Source organism: Meriones unguiculatus, chromosome 18 (genome assembly GCF_030254825.1).
Source record: "Meriones unguiculatus strain TT.TT164.6M chromosome 18, Bangor_MerUng_6.1, whole genome shotgun sequence".
In the NCBI taxonomy this organism is placed as follows: Eukaryota; Metazoa; Chordata; class Mammalia; order Rodentia; family Muridae; genus Meriones; species Meriones unguiculatus.
Window position 1 is genome coordinate 19,899,733 of NC_083365.1, and position 17,882 is coordinate 19,917,614.

The 17,882-nt window shown below is 40.2% G+C and overlaps 1 protein-coding gene across 2 annotated transcripts in view; it reads right to left on the reverse strand.

Annotated features, from left to right (window-relative positions):
• Positions 1–1,492: 1,492 nt before the first annotated feature.
• The window catches only part of Golm2 (golgi membrane protein 2), a 67,087-nt gene continuing 50,697 nt past the window's right edge, over positions 1,493–17,882 (reverse strand). Inside the window, exons 9-10 of one of the 2 annotated variants that reach the window (XM_021649010.2) lie at positions 10,792–10,959; positions 1,493–3,654 (exon numbers count right to left, since the gene is read on the reverse strand). In XM_021649010.2, the coding sequence (XP_021504685.1) occupies positions 3,584–3,654; positions 10,792–10,959 (239 nt within the window). In that variant the 3' untranslated portion in view covers positions 1,493–3,583. The remainder of the gene's footprint in view (positions 3,655–10,791; positions 10,960–17,882) is intronic. The other variant, XM_021649012.2, reaches the window with a different exon arrangement.

A 17,882-nucleotide genomic window follows, 5' to 3' on the forward strand; every position in this document is an offset into this window, starting at 1 on the left:
AAGAACACCAAGTTACTCAGGCATAACATACATGCAGAGGAACTAGGTCAGACCCCAACAGGGTCCCCATGAGTCCCAGTCAGTTGGTTCCGAGGGCCATGTCTTCCCCCTCCTCCACCGGACTCCCCAGTTCAGCCTAACATTTGGTTGTGGATCTCTGCATCTGCTCCCATCAGCTGTTGGATGAAGTTTCTTGTCTCTGATGACGACTCTGCCAGCCTCTGGTCCCAGAACACTCTGCAAGACTTGCCGGTCCTCTGGCTCTTAAAAATCTTTGTTCCCTCTTCAGAGATTTTCCTGAGCCTCAAATGCAGTTGTACTGTGTATGTCTCCACTGTGGCTGGGCACTTCATGCTCAGTTGTTCTCTGTATTTTGACTAGCCTGACTTTCTGTAATGGTCTCCTGCTACAGGACTTAAAAAAAAAAAAAAAGGCCTCTTTGATGATGGGCAATAGCTACATTCATCTGTGGGTGTAAGGTAATTATTTGGAGTGCAATTAGGAATTATATTGGTTTAGGAAAGTATTGGTAGTAGGTTCTCTTAGGTCTACGACCTCTTCAGCCACGGTTAGCTGGCTAGATTTACAGTACCAAGCATGATTTCTCTCCTGTTGAGCAAGGCTTTAAATCTAATTAGTTGCTGGAAAGCCCCCAAGCTCTGTTATTCACATGTTTCTGGCGCAGTGACTGTAGGGCTACCCAGTGCTGCTCTTCCTTGGCAGCCTGCACCGACACCAAGAGAGCCACTCCTCAGGGAAGCTACCACATCACGGTTCCATCATTCCAAGTTCTGTCTGAGGTGTATCACGTTTTCAGCACAGAGCAAGCACGACAACAGTAACAGCGGTGTAGACTCGTGTCTCCTGGAATCTTCTGCCCCACATCTTGAGTGGGGGTTTTCTGCTTGGTATTGGGGTTTGTGTTAGATAGTCTATGGCTCTTTCAGAAAGTATCATCACCCCACGTAGCATAACTTCTTTAAACAATCTGTGTGTGTGTGGACACACGCATGTATCTGTGTGGGGGTTTGAATGAGAATGGTGCCCACAGGCATGGATTTGAATGCTTGGTCACCATGGAGAGTAACTATTAGGAAGTGTGGCCTTGTTAGAGGAGTTATGCCATTAGGGATGGGCTTTGAGGTTTCAAAAGCCCAATCCAGGCCCAGTGCGTCTGTCACCCATTTTCCCATTTCTCCATCGTACCACTATTTTATCTGATTCCTGGGTGCTGACTGCTTCCATTTGAATGCAAGCTCTAGAACAGACCTCAGCTTATTCACATACCTCACTACCTACAACTAATGTTAAGGATATAAAACATTTTCCATCTTTGCTCTATAAGCTGGTTCTACAGTAAAAACCCTAGTCTTCTAGTTCAGTTTAACCTAAAATAAATGCTATCATTTATTCAATTTTCAGTGTCAAGATGTAAATGTTTACATTCAGGTAGTTATATACATATGTAGCAAAATCAAAACTGTGAAACAAGTTTTATCTTTTTAATTTATTAGAACCCAGTAAGTGACGATCTTTAAAATCAGAGTTCCCATCAAATTAATACTTAATTCAGGGCAGAAACATTAAAACGAAACAAAAAATGACCAAAACCCCCTAAATCTTAAGGCAGAAGTGGAACGCTGTAAACAAAATAAAACAGCATGTCCACTACACACTGCAGAACATCACGACTTGAAGAGACCCACACGGTAATTACAGCACTAAATGTTAATACAGTCAGAAAGAGCATCAACTGGTCCAAGATTCCTCTGTTTATAAAACGTCTAGGCTACTAACTGACGTTTTGCTGTGTAAGGATAGCTCCCGTACAAGCAGTGAGGGTTTCCTGACATGTACTCAGCAGGCCTCTTTGTATTTTGTCTGTACAGTTCTCCAGGATCAAGCATCACTAGGCACCTGTAGACTCAGAATACAGTTCCTCAGGAACTGTCCATTTTGGGGCCTGGAACTTGCTAATTAGGCCAGGATGGCTGGTCAGGGAGTCCAGGGACCCACCCATCTGTTTCTGGTTCCTCAACATTACCTTTGTAGGTGAGATGCATGCCCAGCTGTTCATAATCTGATATAGTACAAAAACAATTTTAATAAATTACTGCATCTCTTCCTGGCCATTGAATAACTTTGGACTGAAACATAAGAACCTCAGTGTCTCAGTAAATGAACCACCACCTCTTCTACAGATAGTATTTATTTTCACCAGAGCCTTAGTGTAGGGTTTTTTCATGCCTGTTCACTTGGTTTGCTGTTTATTCTTCAGTGTTGGGATCATACTCAGGCCTCACACATCTGAGCTACAGTCACTCCTCAGTATTTCATGTTTATGTGCAATTAATAGCAACCCTTCTAAAACACAGTATTAATAGCCTTACATTTTCCCCTTATGATCAATACCTTTCATTTTTAGGGAACACAAAAAAAATTAAAAGTGCTTGAAATCAGCAAACAAGGATTAGCTAGCTTATACATGAATAAGCCAAAAGACACAATGCACTGAAAATAATTCTGTAAGTCTAGCAAATGAGCTAGGTGGGTTCTTAACTAACATTAATTACAAATATTCATTTTTATTACAAAGTTTCCAGCTATTTCGGCAAAACAGCTGTAGACTCCACGGTATTTCTATTTATCTGTTCATTAATAAAAAGCTTTTGAAATCCCTTACTTAGTAATCCTGGAAAAGTCTAATCAAATATGATCATTAAAACTACCTGAAAAGCTTTGCTGTACTGATTGTAGACTCATTTCAAAGTGGATTTCATCTCTTTCAGGATCTGACACTTGAACGGTGAATGTATTCACCAGCTTGAACTCTGAAAATCTAAAGAATTTTAGCCAGTGCCGATCAGAGTTAAACAGTACTGTTATTACTTGAACACTGAAACTACATCGTCAGCCATGCCCTCCACGATGCCCAGAACCGCGTAAGGAACAATTGAGAGCTATGGCCATGCGGACCCAGGCCCTCCTCCGGCCTCGGCCCAGTCACCCGCACTCGCGGAGGGTAAGGGAACAGGGGGCACTCTGTACATGTTGCCCATCGCTTGACATCTAGCCTCCCCACTTCTGTGTAACTATTCTAGTGTAACTCCTTAGAGTGTTAAATGAGGGGTAGAGAGGACACCAACAGGGTAACAAAAATGTGTTAGTGTAGACTTTTCACTTGAATGGCTTCTCATTGCGGTCACACTATGTGCAGCACGTAACCTGTACAAACACTTGTTCCTGTTTGTCTTTTTGTGGAAAAAAACAAAACAAAAAACAAAAAAACAACAACCAAAAAACTCAGGCTCAATAAAATGTGAAATTTACATTAGTTTGCTTTAAATGCAAAGATTAACTGTTTTTGGCTCAGCTGTGTCGTAACCGAAAAAGAATCTGCTTTGATAATACAATATGAAAAAGTTCACATATGTACATTGGTACATTCCTTCATTAAAATCCCCTTAAATCTATCTCAATGTATCTTTACAACTGATACAACTGATCTTTACAACAAAAGTCAAAATCGACAAGTAGAGATGATTTGCTGCACAGCACTTTGGGTTTCCGACGTCCCTTAGACTTAAAGGACATCATTGAAGCGCTGTTTGCCATAGTCTGCAGGATCCATCTGAAGCTCTCGTTCTTCATCATCTGCAAACAAAATAATATGTATCAAGGATAGGATTCTAAAGTCGCCACAGAGAGCCAGCTTCAAAGAGTCTCTAGTTTTTCAGCTTTATGGCAATCTTTTCTCATTATCTCTTATCTTTAAACAGTGCTTTGTTTCTTAGCTGCACGGCTGAAATATAAAAAGCCTGTCACTTCTTTTCAGGATTTAATTTTAACAACTATTCTGAGCTGGGCATACCTGTAACCTCAGCACTAGGGAGTCTGAGGCAAAAGGATTAGAAGTTCAAGACCAGCCTGGACCACATAGAAAGTGTGAGGTCAATCTGGGCTACATGAGATTCCATCTCAAAGAAACAAAACATCATCCCCAACCTGAAAACAGAACAAGAACCATCCATGACAGGCATTAGGGAAACAGATAAATGTAGGACAGGCAGCGCTAGCAAAAGTTAGGAATGCACAGCACTGCAGAGCTAGTGTTGTCATGCACTACCTCAAAGCCAGCATCTCGCTAATCGTGGGGGTTTGCCCGTGCCTGTGAGCTGAGAGTCAAGGTCATTCCTGGCTCCACAGCCAGTTTCAGGACGGCCAGAAGATAAACTAGCAACATCTTTTCAAATTATAAAGGTAATCTGCACTAGTCATCAAAAAAAAAAAAAAATCAGAAAATAAGAGCAAATGTAAGTTGTGCCCAGTCCCAGCATGTAACATTTTAGAGAACTCGCCCTTGACTTTCTAACAGAGCACACTAACCAAAACTCAGCTCTCTCTTCAGCAAAAAGCCTTTTTTGGGCAGCTGTATTAAATGACTGTAATGAATGCCTTACAGTTTGACTTCTCTGGCTACAGTCTCATCTGTCAGCTGCCACCTTTGTACTGTCAGTTTCTCTCTCAATAACCATCATTTCCCCCCTAAATTTTGATATAAACTTCTCAAAATGATTAAAATTATGTTAGAATTAAGAATGGAAGGAGGCTTAATGAGAACCCAAGGAGTTGGCTCTCTCTGTGCAATGCTTCCTTTTGTTATTTATTTTTCAGTGTCTCCCATAATGTACTGAACACCATTCTGAAAAGGAAAAGCATGGCAGATGCGTGGGAAAGCTTTTCTACGTACTTTTGGGAAATTGAAAACCACACACTGGACTATTACAAATTAGGGACCACTTTTGAATCTTAATCATATTGAATTTAAAATTTTTATCAATTCTCTCTGAGAATTTTATACAATTTACTTTGACTATTGACTCCTATTCCCCGCACACCAACCTTCCCAGATCCAAGTACAACAGTTTGTTTTTGAGACAATTCCACTATGTAGCTCAACCTTGAACTCCTAATCCTGCTGTTTCAACCTTTCATGTGCTACTTTGGTCTTTCAAAAACCAGCAAGCAAGTCAATGTTCTTTCCCCACCTACAACAACTTTCCTGTTAAAAACATTGTTTAAAACTTCAGGCAACCATTTTGTAACATACTCTGAAAACTGATCGCTTTTGTTTTTTAGGAGGGTGTGACAGGGACAGAACGCAAACTGTCTGCATACTGTCAGGTGCTCTTCCACTGAGCTACAAGCTCAGCCTGTTTATATCTGCTGGCTCATTTGCTTTCCATCTGTTTTTGTGGTGCTATGGATGGACCCAGAGCTCTGGCCACACTCTCAGAGCTACATCCTTAGATTGCTTTTACTTTTTATTTTGAGATAGCATCTCACTAAAAGTTGCCTCGGCTGGTGTTGAACTTTCAATCCCCTGTCTTTGGCCCACAGAATAGCTGGGATTAGAGGCCTGCCCCACCTGGCCTTGCTTGACGGTCACACCTCTAAAGTAAAAGTCACACCCAGACCTATTAGAACAACTGTAAAGGCTAACGTTTATGCTATATTCACATTTGTGTTCTGTAATCATGACAATCACTTAACAAGAAACGAACTTAAAAAAAAAATCTTTGATTTTAAAGAGATAATCACAAGCACTTTCCCAGAATGCTTTCTGGAGAACCTGAGTTATGAAGCCTCAATTTATGCCCATGAACACATCTTTTAAGATATTAGTAATTAAATGAAGACAATCATTATGGAGCAATGAAACATTCTGAGAAATTCAACACAAAAGTTACTGCAGAAAAAAAATGTTGTTACTTTTCTGAATTTTTACATGAATAAATACATGGAAAATATGAGATAAAAACAAAGGTTCTAGGGATAGAAAACACTGACATTTGTTCCTGGATCAGACACTTAGACACAATCTATTCTATTCCTATTCTTTGGACCTGCACTGTACCTTTTCAGTACAAGAACAACTGTCCTACCCCAGAATAAAATAATGTAACCGCAGTTTCTATTTGCAAAGTCCTCCATAAACATAAGGGAGGCCTGACAAACTTAATCTATGGTCTTTACTGTGCACATGTGTGCTTGTGTGTGCATGTACTGAGGGCTGATCTCAGGAGCGGCACATGCACTCTACCGCTGAGCTAGAGGGCCCCATCTCACTTTAGCACAACTTTAATACGATCCTTATACATGGTTTAAGAATTTCAAGGACTTCTGGAATGCTTCAGTGAGCATCATTTACACTGACTACAGTTTAGTTTTAGTGTAGTTATCCTACCCAGAACTCAAGTTTCTATGAACAACTTCTTTATACTTCACTATAAACCTATACAATTCCTGACAGAATATATCTGACACACTACAATCAATATAGAGATTAGGCATTTAGTTTCTACAGAAAGCAGCAGTACTTGTAAGCAGCTAACCATGAGGAAACAACCAAGGAAAGACAGAGAGACATGCATAAGTTGTGTCATCAGTGCTAAGCTCCCTGCGAATGTACGAAATGACTAGCAACTAAAGAGCTCCTGAGACAGATAGGCCCGTAAGTCACAAGGCGCCCACAGGGAAGAGGACCAACTACCCTCCAAAGGAGGCAATTCTGAGAGAAAATTCTAAATTTTCTTTTACTTAAAAAAATTACTGAAGCCGGGTGTGATAGCACACTTCTGTAATCCCAGCACTCAGGGAGGCAGGGGCAGGTGGATCTCTCAGAGTTCAAGGCCAGCCTGGTCTACAAAGTGAACCCAGGACAGCCAAGGCTACACAGAGAAACCCTGTGTCAAAAAAAAAAAAGTTTTTTGAACGAACACATAGTGCTTTCTAGAATGAAGTACTCCGCTTTAAGGGCTGACTGATACCAAATCATGTAGTCCACATAATTGTTAGATAAGTACATTTATTTCTGCTTTATAGTTGTGGGCATTACGGCACAAATCTTAGTATTTACAAGGTCACGCTGTGAAGGAGAGAGGATTTGAACCCAGGCTTTTCAGCTCTGAAATGCTCAGTTAAGCTTTCCTCTGCAAACAGGCTAATGTTTATTAATATTTAGCAAATAAATTAGGAACTTCTTTGATAGTAAAGAATAAAAGAAACATAAAATTCTACTTCTTTTTCAAAATATTTTTATTTGGGGGCTGGAGAGATGGCTCAGCAGTTAAGAGCACTTATTGCTCTTTTAGAGGACCCGAGTTCAGTTCCCAGCACTCACAATTATCTGTAACTCCAGTTCCAGGGGATCTGATGCAGACACACACAGAGAAACACATACACACACACATTTAAAAATAACAAATCTTTAAAAAGTGTTAAAGTTTTTATGTATATGAGTATTCTGTTTGTGTACCACTACACAGGCTGGAGGCCAAAAGTGTGTGTTGGCTCCCCAGGAACTGAAGTTACAGATGACTGTGCCCTGCCATGTCGATGTCTGGCATTGAACCTGGGTCCTCTGATGAACAGCTGAGTCATCTCTCCAGCCCCAAGTTTCTACCTTCCTATCAGAGGAAAGAATGAACTAAAAGAGATGTTGTCTATCAGAGGCAATGTTTCCACAGATATTCTTTTCAATTTTTTATATTAATGTAGTAAGTTCTTTCTTTTAAGATACTCTAAGAATCAGAAATAAAAATAAGCCATTATTATACAGGAAAAGAGGCCTTGTTTAATCATTTAAGCAGACACTGCAGCTAACAGTGCTGGGTCCAATATCAGCATGCACGAACAGAAAACAGGGCAAGGCTGAACGCTGTAGCTCCTTCAAGCCAAAGCTACCACCTCACAATCCTGACTTTTTTGAGATCCAAGTCAGAGTGTATTTAAATAAGGGAACCTTAGCCTTTAGTTGGAGTCCCTAGCCCTGTATATCCCTCAAGAAAGTCAGTGCAGCCTGGACCCAGAGCCTTAATGCTTCTGAAGTTGTTCCTTCCCCTTTCCTGATGAAGAGGTGGCTCAACAGTAAGAGCATGACTGCTTTTCTAGAGAGGGCTCAAGGTCAATTCCCTACACCTATGAAGGAACTCCAGCTGCAGGAGACACAACACCACTTTTTTCCTCTTCTAGCATCAGACACACATGCATCCAAAACACACATAAAATAATAGAAAAAAATTCAAATGAAAAGGCATGGCTCTGTAGCTCAGAATAACCCAGAGTGCTCGCTCCCTCCCTCCTTCTCTCTCTCCCTCCCTCTCATCCCACCTCAGCTTCCTGAGTGCTGGGGTTACATGTGTGGGCCACCATGCCCAGTCATATTTCCGGGATTTGTTTCTTTTTATCTTTGTTTATAAAGTTTCAACAGTGGCAAAATCCTTTCTTTCTTTCCCAAGTTTGGGGGTAACTGTGCCTCAGGCATTTTGAAATTAGAACTGTGTTTTCTTACAGTACTTAAGTATATGCAACTCTACTGAAATGTGGGCAGCATTCTAGTTCTAGATAAAGAACTGCACAGAATATCTACGTGACTTAAGCAGCACAGAGACTTTAACTCCAATAAGTGGCTCTGTCGTCCTCCACCCATCCACCTCAGCCCCCCAACTCAATTTTAGCACCTGCTTGGGCTGGAAGAGTGTTAGAATTATGATAAATTGATTTCAACCCTGTAAATTCTGACTTTGCCACAACACCTGGAATCTATCTTGTTAAGTTGGGGCTAAGTCTCACTCCCCAATCTTTGGAACCTAAAATCTTACAAATACGTCTGAAATTATTTTAGATCTTTTAAATACTCCTGTTAAAGTCAGTTTGTTCAATTTATTCCCCTTTCCTAGGGCTGCTGTTCCTGTTTATTTCTGTTCTCTGATGAATCTCCTTATAGTGGTCCACTTCCTGCCACTATTACTATGGAGACCACCATAAGATAAACATTAACGACTCAACACAAGTATGACTTACTTGCAAACACTGAAGTAAACACTTAGAGCTGGAAATGTGGCTTAGTTGGTAGAGTGCTCAGCCAGCACATGTGAGGTCCTGGGCTTCTTCCCCAGCACCACATAAAATTGGATTTGGTGGCATGTGCCTGTAATTCCAGCGTTAGGGAGGTGGAGGCAGAAGGATCAAGAGTTCAAGGTTGCCCTCAGCTATGTACCAAGTGTAAGGTTAGCCTGGGCTACCAAAGATCCTAATGGGAAAAAATTAAAAACTACCTTCTCACTTCACTGAAAATATCTTAGGCTTCTTAAATTCCTTAGAACCAATGAATTTATTGCTTTTTTGTCTTTGTGAAAGGAAAAGCAAACCAATAATGAGAAATGGGTTCGAGGAGGATACAAGAAAGATAGAGACATCACAGAAGATAAATCACTCACTGTACATTAAATCCATATAAATATTAAATGAAATTTTCTGGTTAAAAATCATCAAGCTTAAGACAGGCAAAATGTAAGAATTACTAATACTTGAAAAAAAAAAAGCTCTAATAAGCACCTCAAAATTATCTAATAAAATGACAGAGATCTTTGTGGAGGGAGGGAATATTCCTCAAAGTACAAACAAGCAAGCTGTGACCAGAGTTAAAGAGCAGTCACCACACTCAGTTACAAGAATGAAAGCAATGAAAAGGCATAATATTAATAGTTAATAGCATTGTTTGGACCCCAAGTGAGCACAAAAAAGAACACAAATAAAGTGCAGGATAAAATAAATGAAAATTCCTGCTCCTGAGCTTACAACCTAACTGGCAATATGATACACATGCATGAAAAAGCCATAAAGTGTTACAGATAATGACAAACAAACATAATCCAATTAAATCATAAAAGCAATGAGAAAAATTTTATGAGAAAAAACGATGTCCTCATATAACTCCCAATATTTACTAATCTCTTTTTTTCCACCAATAACTATATTTATAGCCATCTAGGGTGGACCATAAAATGATGCCTAGGAAGTGAGCGCACTAGATTTCCCTTTTATCTTAACTCTATAGTGTTTGAGGGCACTTATATTATTTTCTAAGTTTAAAAAAAAAAATTCTTGTCTTGAACCTAAGTAAAATTTTAATAATTATAAAAGGAAATAAGAAATAAAACTTGTTACAACAGAAAACTCATGCATTGTATTACAAATATCTTATATACAAGATCATAGGTAACTTTTAAAGAAAAGACTTTAAAACTCCATAAACACTACTGAACACAAGTAGGCAGAAAAGAAACCCAAAGGCCGGCTACAGCACAGCAGTGTGGTCTGAGGCATGCACCAGTTAGGATTCTGAACTTTCACCAAGTTAAAAGCTCAGAAGCAATGTCAACAAGAAAAAAAAAATGTGTTGAATCTGTGCATCAAACATAAAGACAAACCTTAAAACCCTTCATGAAATATAATGGTAAGGTTCACAAAACATTCAGCCTTCTCGTGTTCTATCAGCGGCAGCGTACATTTCTGTTATTACAGAGGCCATTTCAGTTGTGGCTTTGCCTTAACAAAAAGGCTGTCTGGCCAATATTTTTATATACTTGGAATAAGTGTTCTCCAGTGAGATTAGAAAAAGATAGTTTCTGGAAGTATTTGCCTTAAAAGTAATGCCTAGAGTAATTTCAAACAATTTAATTCTAACAATTTTGAGGACTTAGCATTTCAAATTGTCACATCAATAATATATATAAGATAATCTAAAAATGGAAAAAATTTCCAATTATTCATAGATAACTTGTACTAGCATAAAACGGTTCTCAAAACTGGAAAATTACACAGAACCTCTTTAATAAGGATTAAGATACTGCTACCATTATAAGTGGGGAAAATTCTACACAAATTCAACCAAAAACCTAAGAGGTGAGTTTCACGGCGACAGCACGGAAGCCAGGCCAGGCTCACCTTGGACGTCTTCCTCTCCACCATCACCATCTTCTTCCTCATTGTAAGCCAGCTCGGCCTGCTTGTCTGCCTCATACTCACCTACGTTACCATCATCCCCATTGTAATCCGCCAGTTTAGAGCCATGCTGCGGATCAACAGGGGACTCATTTTCATCAAAGAATCGGCCTGTGAAGTAGGTAGAGGATTAATTTAAGAGGAAAGAGCAGAAAAGAAGGGACCTATACTGAAGACAGATGAGAAAGCAGGCAACGGAAATCCGGCAGTGTTCAGGGTACTGGTCACAGAAGAACACACTTTATGAGGATTATACAAGACAAAAGTGAGTAAGAACGAAGACTCAAAATACCTTTAAAAGAAGTAGTTTATTGATCATACTACAAAGGAGTGGTAGATGGAGCAGCAACTCCATCCCTGCCTACACCCCAAAATAAAACTTATTCAAAATTTCCTCTTCTGTGTTTAGTGTTTAATATTAAGATTTAATGTTTTCTGCAAGATGTGTGGCACACAACTTTAATACTGCACTAGGGAGGCAGAGGCAGGTGGATCTCTGAGTTCAATACCAGGCTGGTCTATAACTCGAGTTCCAGGACAGCCAGGGCTACACAGAGAACCAAAAACAACAACAAAAAAAGTTAATGTTTTCTGTGTTTTTGTTGAGACAACGACATACTGTGTAATTCAGGTTGGTCTCCCCAATAAGGGTGATTCGAAAATTTTCTTAAAGATTCCTTTTCTAATGACTTACAATTTCTCTAATGTCAAAAGTGACACTTTAGGGAGAGGAGAATTTTATTTCTATATATATATATTTTACATTTAAAATCTGTAGTCTTTTAGTTCTATGAAATACTATCCATGAATTATTTGAAAAAAAATTTAAAGCAACCAGTGAGCTCTATGAAAACTAACACCATCTGAAGGCCATTTCAAATTCCTTTAATAATACTGACTCGCCACAGCCATGAACTTCTACTGGTGTTTGCATGGGAAAAAATCCTAGATTACACCCTCCTGTTTCCCCGATCATGTTTTTAACACCGTTCCATAACAATGAAAAATCAAGAAGGGTGATGAACCTAATGCCTCTCATAAAAGCTCACCGATACCTAGGCATTAAAAGCAAAACTGGGCCAGAAAGGTGGCTCAGCAGGGAATGGTGCCTGCTGGCCTGATTCCCGAGCTGACACACACAGGCCAGGTCTACTAAGGTCTGATTCACGAGCATGTTAATAACTACTGGGAGGGCTGGACGCAGCACTTAGTGGGAGGTCGCTGGTGCATGGAAGGCTGTGTGCTCCGTTCCTAGAACTACAAACAAAGCAATAATAATGCCACAAAACTACTTTAACACTAAATTTAACCAGAATGGAAATTAATAGTGAAGGGCAGGAGAGGTAAAGGTGGTAAAGGTGCTTGCTGCAGAAGTCTGACGAGCTGAGCTCAATCCCAGAACCTAAAGTAAAGGTGAAAGAAGGACTCCCACAAGTTATCCTCTGACCTCTGCACTCTCACCATGACACCTGTGGGTGCACACCCCCACACACAAATAAACAAACAGAAAACAAATCTTTTAAAAAGGGGAGGGGAACAAGACATGTTTCAGCAATGACGAGCACACATTCCCTTTGAAGAAGATCTGAATTTGGTCGCCAGTACCCACATGGGGCACTGTTAAAACTGCCTAAGGCTCTGGCTCCAGCACATTCCCATGCCTCTGGCCTCTGTGGGTACTCAGACATACCCGAGCTTGGGCACGCTTGCGCTCGCGCACACGCACACGCACACACACATGAATACTGTTACAATACCCTAATAAGAATGAGGCTAATTTACTAAGGACGTAAGTAAAGACAACTGCAGCCAAGCCTGAGGACCTGAATTCCATCCCTAAAGTCACATGGTGGGAGGAGAGAGAGCCACGCCACATTTTGACCACCTAGTACACACTGAGGCAGGTGTGTGAACACACACACTAAATAAATGTAATAACTATTAGTAATTGCTGAGCGTTGGTGTCACATGCCTTTATCCCCAGCACTCAGATGAAAAGGCAGGTGTATCTCTGTGAGTTCAAGGCCAGCCTGATCTACACAGTAATCAGCCAGGGCTGTACAGGTATGTATGTGTGTAATTGTTTCCAATATAAAAAAATGCAGATCCACAACACCATGTTAGCTTGATATGGCCACAGGCCATAAAGCTATGCAAAAGATATTTTGAAAGAATTTGTGAACATATAGATATAGCCCAATAAAAGATCAAATTGCCAAATTTAATAAAAGTCTGACATTCCTATAAACTGCAACCTCAAAAGAAACAAATAGGTTTATCTCTCAAATTCAATCCCAAATATCCTTTCACCAATTTGGAATGTAATTAGAAGAAAAGAATTAACAAAATTATAGCTGGGTGTGATAGTATACATTTAGTACCAGCACTCCAAAGGCAGAGAGGCAGACAGATCTCTGTGAGCTTGAGGACAGTCTGGTCTACATAGTGAGTTCAAGACAGCCAGGGCTACATAGTAAAACCCCATTTCAAAACAATTAAAATCATAGAGAAAAATTTTCTAATACTTCTAGATGAAGACAAAATCAGAATAAAGTGGCAAAATATTTTGTTTTTACTTTTAAAGTAATTGTGTGTGTGGTGTGTGTGTTCATGTGCGTGTCGTATATGTGTGTTGCATGCGTGTGTGTATGGGGGGGGGTGTTTGTGTGAGATGTGTGCACAGTGCCTGCAGAGGTCAGAAGATACTGGATCCTTTGGAGTTGGAGCTATAGATGGTTGTGGTTGTGAGCTGCCCAACATGGCCCAAACTCAGTTCCTCTGCAAAAGTGGTAGGTGCTCTTAACACCCTTTAAAAAAAAAAAAATTCTTTTTTAAATAAAAGAGTCTCTCCTTGAATCTGGAATTCTTCATTTCAGTTAGGCTGGTCCACTACTGAGCCCCTTCACCCTATTGATTAAAACACACACACACAGTTCATTTATTTATTTATTTGTTTATTCATTCATTCATTCATTCGTTCATTCGTTCATTTATTGGTTTTTTGAGGCAGGGTTTCCATGTCTAGCCTTGGCTGTCCTGGACTTGCTTTGTAGACCAGGAACTCACAGAGATGCACCTGCCTCTGCCTCGGAGTACTGAGATGTCAGGAGTGCGCCACCCCGTACAGCTTTATTCATGTATTATTGATACAGGATCTCACTTCTTGGCTCTGTCTGTTCTGGAGTTCATCATGTAAATCAAACTGCCTGGAACTCACAAAAATCCTCCTGCCTGTGCCTTTGGAGTTCTAGGGTTAAAGGTGTGTACTGCCCTATAACTATTTGAGACAGGGTTTCTCTGTGTCTAGCCCCTGCTGTCCTGGAACTCACTCTGTAGATCAGGCTGGCCTGGAACCCACAGAGATCTGCCTGCCTCTGTCTCCCAAGTTCTGGGACTAAGGGTGTGCACCACCACTGCCCTGCTTGCCTATAATTTTTAAGTACAAGAGAATATAAAAGTTTGGGGGGCTGGAGAGATGTCTCAGTGGCTAAGAGCCCTGTATGCTCCTCCAAAGGACCCGGTTTTAATTCCTAGCACCCACATGGCAGCTCACAACTGTCTGTAACTTCAGAGATCTGACATCATTATACTAATGCACATAAAAATAAAAGTTAAAAAAAAAAACAACAACTTGGGACTAAGAGTCTTATAACAAAATCTATAAAATGAAGACATTAATTATACATTAAAGTATGATTCTGTATTAATAAATAATTTCATTGTTTACCTAAAAAAGTAAAATACAAATACTGATAGGACAACTTTATCAATTTTTAACAAATGGTTGCTAGGCTGGGAGAAAAAAAGTGAGACACTCTAACACTACTGAAGTTACTATTGTAGCAGAGGGAAAAGTAAATAGCTCCTTGCAGAACAATGCGACATGTTGTATATATACTAATGAAAGCTGAAAGCATGCTCTATGGCTGGAAGTAGTACAAGAAGAGAACTGACTTGGACAAGACAGTACAGACATGAATTAGGGCTGTGCCAAATAAGAATTTTAATTCAGAACGTGGCTGCTCTGGCAAGAGATCACTTCCAAAGACCTTCTAGGTCTGTGTGATCCTCCTGGAATACAAGCACATGTTTAATCCTAGGAGACAGAGGTGAGCAGAGCTGATTCAAGGCCAGCCTGGCCTGGAGCAAGTTTCAGGTAAAGAAAAGCTTAGATCCAGGCGTGGTGGTACAGGCCTTTAATCCCAAACAATGAAGGTGAAATTAGTTCGTAGAAGGAAGCAGCCAAATTTGAAAGTGATTAAGTGTCAGAGGGGAGAGGAAAGGGAAGCTACTCCATGGGCAATGCAGAGAAAGGGGGGAGGAGCAGAGAGAGAGACAGCAGACAGAGAGAGAGAGAGAGAGAGAGAGAGAGAGAGAGAGAGAGGGAATATTTCCACCTCAGAGCAACAGCTTCTGTGGAGCTGGGCAGTAAAGCCCTCGCCTATCGCACGCATGCCCCAGACTGTCCCCAGCACCTGAACAGACAACATGCTCCCAAAGCAGCAGCTTCAAGCCTTAACAAACATGTAAAGAATAGTGCTGCACACTGTAACCCCAGCACTCCGGGAGGCAGACTCGGGTGGATCTCTGTGAGTTTAAGGCCAGCCGGGTCTACAGAACAAATCCAGGTCAGCCAAGGCTACACAGAGAAACCCTGTCTTGAAACAACAACAAAACCCCAACAACAAAAACAGAAACAAAAAACCCAAACCAACCAAACAAATAAAAACCCCACATACAGGTAAAGAAGGTGTGAGTCAAGACCTGCAATCTTCACAGCAGTCTGACTGGAGGCTGCTCCTTGTCACTCACCTACCCTCTGAGTGGCAGTGCTGTGTTTGACCACCTCTTGTAGTTCTTTGTACACAGAAAGTGCAGTTCTAATAGTCCTGTTATTGAAAATTGTTGACAATGGTTTTGATATAAAAACTTAACAAGAATATCTGGAGATGAGAATGCATACCTTTAATCCCAGAACTTAGGAGGCAGTGGCAGACAGAGCTTTCTATGTATTACATGGAGACATCATGTCTCAAGACAAACAAACAAACAACACACACACACACAGAGGAGGAGGAGGAGAAGAAAGAAAGGGAAAAGAAAGAAATTAACCAAGACAAAAACAAACAAGAAAACTGTAATGCTGTGGGGATTCTTCACTGTCAACTGCTTTCAGAGTCCTGATGGGAACATCTCTAGATGCCCTGAGGTTATCTCTAGAGGGGTGTAGAAGAGGAAGCGCCTGAACGTGAACAGCACCACCCCGTGGGCTGCGGTCTTGAACTGCAGAGAGGGCATGCTAGCACCAGCATCCATCCCTCTCCACCTTCTCACTATAGTCACACCCCTGCCACACACCTTCCCGACCACGATGGACTCTGTCACCTTCAACTACTGGCCAATATAAAGGCAAAAATAACAGTGCTTCTTGTAAAATGTTTTGGTCATAGCAATTAAAAATAACTTACATAAAATCCAAAAGGAAGAAAAGTACAAGGCAAAACTATACTTTAAAATAAACTTTAGTTATGACTCAATGATGTTTACCTTCTAGAAAGCAAAGCTGAATGAAGATAAGAATGATAATATCTGTGTGCATAAATAGAAATGGCAATAAATCATGGATCTACAGCATTTTTAAAAAACTGGATTCTTTATAGCTGGGATACAAAGTGAATAAACTAATTAATAAAAAAACTGGACTCTTTAAATTAAAGGGAACTTAATCACAAAAGCTAATTTTATGCTTAATAGAAAAACACTAGATTTAACATTTAAACACTATCAGAAATGCTGGTGAGAGTAATTTGAGTTAAGAATCATGAAAATAATTCTATAAAGTCACATCACAACTTCTTTACAAATCCTTGTAAAAAGAATTTACTGAATGTGTGAGAAAATAATAGCACAAAGCTGCAAAATGAGAAACAGCAAGCACTCAAAAGATAGAGGCAGGTATGTCTCTATAAAGATGAATCATAAACCGGGCACATGGCACGCCTGTGATCCCAGCTCTCAGGAGGCAGAGGCAGGTGGAGCTCTGTGAGTTGCAGGCCAGCCTGGCCTACAAAGCGAGTCCAGGACAGCTACACGGAGAAACCCTGTCTCTAAAAACCAAAAAAAAAAAAAAAAAGATGGATTACAGTCTCTATAAACTAATAGTTAAAAACACACCACGGGCTTGGGGGCGATGTCTCAGGAGATAAAGTATTTGTTGTGTACAAATGAGAAACAGAGTTCAGGTTCCCAGCATGCACCAGGCAGCCAGGCAGGCATGGTGACCATCAGCAGTCTCAGCACACAGGAAACAGAGACAGGTCCTTAAAGCAAGCTGGCCAGCTCAACTGACTGTGGTTGATTCAGCCTCAGCAAATAAAGTACAGGGTGATACAGGATGACACATCATGTTAATTTCATGTCTCTACATGCCTGCACAAACATGTGCCAGCACACTCTTGCACACACATGTAAACTTGTACACACACAAATGCATGAAAAAACAAAATACAATAAAAAAAAACCTTCTAGATTCAAATAAGTAGGAAAAGGATAACCATATGGTATTAATTGAACTTAAAGAGCAACTATTTCATCAGAATCACAGACTAGCAAGAGCCAAGAAAGTATACATGAAGTCTCGGATGTAAAGATCATGATTAATATTTACTGAGTGTAAGAAATAAATATCATTAAGTGGTAGGAAACAGCCTCAATTCAATATAAATTAAATTTTCCAAAACCTTCACTAGAACTTAATAAACTGGGGCTCAGGATATAGAGGCCTGACCTCTACAAGGTCTTAAACTCAACCCATAACACGTCAAAAAAAAAAAGAATAGGATAACTCTAAGTAAAAGTTTTAGAAAAAACAACAACAACAACACAGCCTTTTAAAACTCTAAGAATCAAATTCATACAAAAGAGTTCTTAAATTCACGAACTCCAGATCAATATATTCAATAGAACCAACGGACAGGTGAGATGGCTCAGAGGGTCAATCCCCAGAACACAAGAAAAGTTGGACAGAGAGAACC